Genomic DNA, 6,000 nt, shown 5'->3' on the forward strand with positions numbered 1-6,000 from the left:
GGAAGAGCCTATGCGACTGTTAAAACAAGAGTGGAAAAATATGTATCTGGAATATGCATTGCTTTATCCTGCCAAGCCAAGTGTTTATTGTGGAGGCCAGACACATCTGTCCTCCTCCAACAGATATCATGGTGTTTCTTGGATTGAAAAAGCCGACTGTAGTGGAACAGTGGAAGAAATTGCTTCAGAAGACCGGCTTATTGGAGTGCTGTATCATGTGGACCCTGTCAAAAAAATATTAGCCACAATAAAAGCTGATCCTTGGGGAGATGAAAGCAATATCGCTTGATGTTGTGATTACCTTTACGGCAACACGCTCGAGGTGGGCAGTGGGGAATTGAGTGCTTTCTTCATTTGACCTGAGCGGCCAATGTGATTACTTTGGGGATATTTTTTTGTTTTGTTTTGTGTAATAAGACATCTGTAATAAAAGGGTTTTTTTTAAAAAATAGTTTTGGGAAAGAGACTGGAGACATGGATTGCAGACAGCTATTTGGGTCAAGGGGTTAGGTTTTTGCCAGGCTCCAGATGGGGACAGAGAGGAGGACAGGGGCTGGAAGAGCTTCTGAAGCTGAATCTATCGATGCTGCGCAGGTAATAAGAACAGCATCAATTTAGTGAGCTGCACCTGATCTGAAGTTTGGCAAGAGAGAGGTTGATACACGCGTTATTCCCTGTGTGGGGTATTTCCAAGAATGCTGCTTATGAGTGTATGTTGGGTCTGAAAACCTGCAGCAAGTGTGAATAACAAAACTCATTACACTATCTTTGCCTGTTCGTGCCCTTGCAGATTTACTGGAAGATCTTGAAAAACATCAGCTCTGGCGGGACAATTCAGTTCTATCAAGGATAAGGAAGTTTTGCTGGAAACTTGACAGAAGAAATAAGATTTACCTCTTCATTTATGTAGCACATAAGTTAACCTAGAGAGCGGCCCAGCAATTTGTAAAGTGTATGGGCTTAAAAATAACCCTGTTATGAAATAGGACGTGTTGCAATACAACAGTATTACAGCAGCTTAGTTGTGTGCTTGTTCAGAAGAAAGCAAATGATGATCATTGGCTACAGAGCAGTGGCTATTGGACCACTCTTGGTTGTTCCTGGGCCCCCAGGTCCTAGAAAAGTAAAAGCCAGACCTGAAGCAGCCTTACATTGCTGTTCCAATTTGCAATTCAATGGCAATGTTTGTGATGCTATAGGGTGTATTTATGCGCAGTGGAAAGGTGAAGGGCTGGTTCTGCAGGGTGCTGAGTGCCTTTAACTGCATGGAAGCCAAGGTGTTTCAGGGTGCTGGGTGGCTCCTCAAGCACCCCCACCACACCTGGAGGCACACAAGTTTCTGCTGGTGGAAGGAAGCTGCAGGGTGTTTGCAGCCAGTGAATCTGCACTGAATACTCTGCACTGGAGGGAGGCTTCTGCTCCAGGGTGGGGGGGTCCTGCAGCTGGCTGCAGGCACCGACAGTGCCGACAAGCCAAGCGATGCAAGACTTGGGTGTTCAACTGCGGAGTGAGGGCTCTGATATTTCCCAGTAACTGGCATCAATCTTCTGAGCATAGTCCATCCACATCACTGTGCTGCCTCCCCTTCCCTGTCCTGGCTGGGGCAGGATCAGCCCTCACAGATTACTTTGCAAGCTGAAAATCTTAAAAAACAACATCAAAACATTGGTGCTGTTCAACTGCACTGTCAAAAAATGGCTCCCCAGTCTATTTAAAAACCTTGGCTTTTAAAAATCTTTTTAATTTCAGTGAAAATCAAAGTATGTTAACATTTGCCTTTCCCTATGCTTTTGGTTTGGACTCAGAAGGTAATTTCATATGTTACTGTAATTTTTTCCAGAAAAGCAGATACCTTCTCTATTCTTCTACAAAAGCTTTGTGCCACAGTAATTTAAGATTTCCTCCAGGTTCGAATATTTCTGCATGTAAAACCTCTTTGAAGGTTTAAATAGACTGTAACTGAGTTTTGACATGTATTAGCACGTGTCAAGTACAGCAGTTATTAAGGGTAGTGGAGACAAGACACATTCCATCTCTCCAGCGACTGACTTGCAGGTGTCCAGATCACTACAGGCCACAAGCAGGCAAAGCCACTAAAAAAAAAATCACCACTTTTGCTGCAACAAGCATTAAAAACTGCCTTTCCCAACCATTTCAGCAATAGATCCAGTAAGGAATAGACACTAGTCGCTGTCTTACAAAATCGTGTTCCAAGATTGTGACTGGGAAAATTGCCTTTTTATTCCTTTTAATGTAAATCTTTTCTATGTCTCTTGTAAGGTTCTGCATCCACCCGGAACATATTTTTAAATTACATTAAAGTGTACATTTGCACAGCATGATGTGCACTGGTTAAACGGGAGTTCCTGAGTTCTGTCCTGTTCCTCTTCTCTTCTGTGTGAGCTGAATCTGTCTGCATCCAAACAATTCATAAGAAAGAAATCCTTTGCCATACTGATGGATTTTTTAAAATTTTGTAATTCTGTTCATTTATAGATGAGGAATTGACTGAAATTGTTGCCTGTCTCACAGCAGAACTGAAGGAGTGTGACAGGCAAAAGGGGCACCAAAGGCTCGATACTTTCCCATGCGTAACAGGTTTAAGCAAAGCCACCTGACCCTCTGCGCTTCTCTTCCCAGGGCACAGCTTCTGTTCTGCAGCGCCGGTCTGACAACGAGGAGTACGTCGAAGTTGGAAGACTTGGTCCGTCAGATTATTTTGGTAAGAAAATTCAGCTTAAGTATGATTCAGAAAGACAGGCCCATGGAGTCGTAGTTATTGTTTTAATTAGCGTTCGACTCTTTTACATGAGAGGGGTTATGCGCAGGTCAGCCGCTGCTTTCAGCGATACTGAGAGATTCCAGTGAAGCTGAAACCATTCCTTGGTTTACACCACTGTAGCTGACAGGAGACAGATCCAGAATCGGCAAAACAGTCTGAAAGCATCTGTTTTCAAAGGCATTTTGCACGCATGCATTATGCATGTGTAATGCATTTGTACTGTCAACAGAATTATGTAAAATGTCTATCAAGAGCTATATAAAGGGAGATGTTCTACAACCAAAGCAACTGGATGGTGGCTAGAATATGCACCCTCCGAAAAAGAGGCAGAGGGGGGATGACGGTGTATTTATCCCTGCTTCCAGGTGAGATAGCGTTACTGCTCAATCGGCCCCGGGCTGCCACGGTGGTGGCACGCGGACCCCTGAAGTGCGTAAAGCTGGATCGGCCCCGCTTCGAACGAGTGCTCGGTCCCTGTTCTGAAATCCTCAAGAGAAACATTCAGAGATACAACAGTTTCATTTCGCTCACCGTCTAAATGATTCCTTCTGGAAAGCTGCCTTTGTGTGACCTTGTGCACTTAAATTTGCTCTGTGCAGCTCCATAGCTTTATGAAGAAAAAAAAAAGTGTGCATTTTATGCGTATTTTTTCTGTTTATGTCATGTAGTGGATGTCAGTTCAAATCTCATGTATCATGTAAGTAGGAAGACAACTGTTTGGATAAGACTAGCTTTAGGGAAGATTAGACTCCTGGCTTGCAGGCAAGATTTTTACCTATTGTTGGATCACGTAGCTTAAAACTGTGGGTTTAACTATTTGAAATACACACAAATTTCTACTTCCCTCATTATCTTTAAAGCTGGTCTTACTCACCTTTTGTCAGACTTCTTCGACCAAGCGATGTTCCTCTGCCTGCTACTTTTTAAACGCTTTTCACTGGTTGTGGGCTGGAGGTCTCTGAAATCCCACGGGGTGAGTGACAGCCACGCAGCTTAACAGGAAGGTGGAGGAAGGTTTTGATCATTCCAGGAGGCCAAGGAAAAGTCGAGCTTTTGAGTCATTTTGTTTGTGGCTTAGATATAGGGGCCATATTCCTCCGTGTTGCAAGACCTTTCAGGTCTGCTTTGTAGGATATGCTAAGCCAAACAGCCTGCTCCAGTCTTCTGGGTGAAGAGGTCAAGGGACAATGTTTTGTAAGAATTCAAACGGAGCCTTTAGGACCTAAGTTATTTGTCCTCAGCTTTTTTTAAATGAGGGTTTGCATTAGATCCCTTAAAAGTCCAATGGGAACTTCTCTGCTGAATTAAGCAGCTTCAAAACTTATCTATCTGCAGCAGAGTGTCCTCGGCCACTTCCCTGAGTATCGTATGAGTGCTGGAGAGGTGCTGCCAGGTGTACTTCAGGGACAACGACAGCACTGTGTTTTTAATAAGGTCCACTTAATCAAATTCAAATGCCTTTCTTCTAGTATGTGACTAAATTTTAGGATTTTATAGGATTTGATGAAAGCCAAATATGTGCTTCAGAACGCTGCCTGTCCTGCCGAAGTCAGGTATCACAGGAGAGGAAGCACCAGGACCTTGCAGGAGGCTCCGAGAGGCCAGATCCCCGCAGGGGCGTGCAGCCTCGCTGGCAGTCGCTGCTGCTCTGCCTGGACACGGGTCTCCTCTCACACGGAGCTCTTTGCAGATCCAGACCTTACCCTGCTGCGCAGCCCTCCAGGGTGGGATCATTTAGGTTCTTCTTTGCAAAGCTTTTCCTTCGAAGGAAAACTTGTCCTTGCTAACAGCAGCACAGGTCTGCATCTCCGCTACCCCAGATAGCACCGCCTGCTTTTCGGTTGTGGCAAAACTCTCCTTCTCCTTTATGATAACATTCTTCTGGGGAAATAGGAACTTTCTGTGCTTTTCACATGCCAAAGGTTATGCAATGAAATAAGGCAGCAGCCTCCCTTTTGAAACCAGAGGTGCTGGTGAAGATCATGGCTAAAATTACTCCTACTGAGTAATACAATGTGCTTTCTTCTTTGGAATTAAGAAAAATTAACTTGGGACTTTCCTGTTGACTCCCACCAAGAGGGCCCAATATTCCAGTAGCCACCCACCGTGGTTTTTACAGACCTAACTGCTACTTGACTTCAGACTCATCCCTTCAAGGTGCTTAATTTATTTCAGCGTATTTTCAGTGGCCCTGTCAGTGTATATTCGTTGCTACTATTTATGATGATTATGTTATGCTTCTTGCATGTGGTATTAAATACGACCATTCTCATTTTTCAGCCTCGCAGTTTTTATCACATACATTTATATAGGCAGACCCCCATTTTACATGTATAGCTAAATGTATATGCATTTGCAAAACTGTTGATTTCCTTCACTGTTTTTGTATTCTTTTGTGCAATTTTTAAAAGAAATATTTTTTGAAGGTTACCAGTCACTCATGTATGTTCTTTTACCTACTGCATTTCTGTTATATGGGTAAAAAACCGTGTTTCGCATCATATGCAAAGTGCATTTCTTGTTGAACACCAAGTATTAGCCTCAGTTTTCAGAAGTTACTCTAGCACACCGCCCCCCCCCCCCCCCCCAAATTCTTTGCTTTAAACCTTTGCAGCTCATGGAAAATACATTTTAATTATGGTTCTGTTATAAGCAATCTCAAGAGAAGTGTAACTGTTTAACACCAGGATTCCTATGCTTTAAGTGGAACAAATGATATTCAATGACATTTTAAAGGTAATTGTAATATTTGCAGTGAACGATGAGACAGGGTTACGGTATGAATAAAATTCTTCTACATTATATGTGGCCATTGTCGGTTTATTAATAATGGAAGTGTGTATGAATAGAAGTCATGTGCTAGTTAAAATCTGCATATCATAAAAAGTTTGAACTCTACTGAAAATAATCAGATGCAAAGGGGACAAAAAATAGACCAAGAATCCCTGTGCTATATATAGTCATGGAAACCAAACTGGTTTTCTAGAGGACTAGCATGAAGAAAAAAATTTCTTCTGCTTAAATGTGACCATATATGTCTGTGTAAAGAAACAGGGGTTCAAGGTGTCTCTTGGACCTTTGTGGTGGTGGTTAGATGAGAGTTTGGCCAGGCGTTAGGCACAGGTGGCACACGACATGTGTGAGCTGGCTGGCTGGTCGTAGGGACCCTCTGCAGGGCTTCAGAGCCAGGGGGCTGCTGCCGCGTCTGGGCTACAGCC

The 6,000-nt window shown here is 43.3% G+C and overlaps 1 protein-coding gene across 3 annotated transcripts in view; it reads left to right on the forward strand.

Moving 5' to 3' along the window:
• Positions 1-5,584, forward strand: part of PRKAR1B (protein kinase cAMP-dependent type I regulatory subunit beta) — a 100,765-nt gene extending 95,181 nt beyond the window's left edge. For all 3 annotated transcript variants that reach the window (XM_080382450.1, XM_080382451.1, XM_080382452.1), the window contains exons 10-11: positions 2,641-2,722; positions 3,148-5,584. In XM_080382450.1, coding sequence (XP_080238576.1) covers positions 2,641-2,722; positions 3,148-3,320 — 255 coding nt within the window. In that variant the 3' untranslated portion in view covers positions 3,321-5,584. The remainder of the gene's footprint in view (positions 1-2,640; positions 2,723-3,147) is intronic.
• The last annotated feature ends 416 nt before the right edge of the window (positions 5,585-6,000 follow it).

The sequence above is a fragment of the Falco punctatus genome (genome assembly GCF_963210335.1).
Source record: "Falco punctatus genome assembly, chromosome: 4".
Taxonomy (NCBI): Eukaryota; Metazoa; Chordata; class Aves; order Falconiformes; family Falconidae; genus Falco; species Falco punctatus.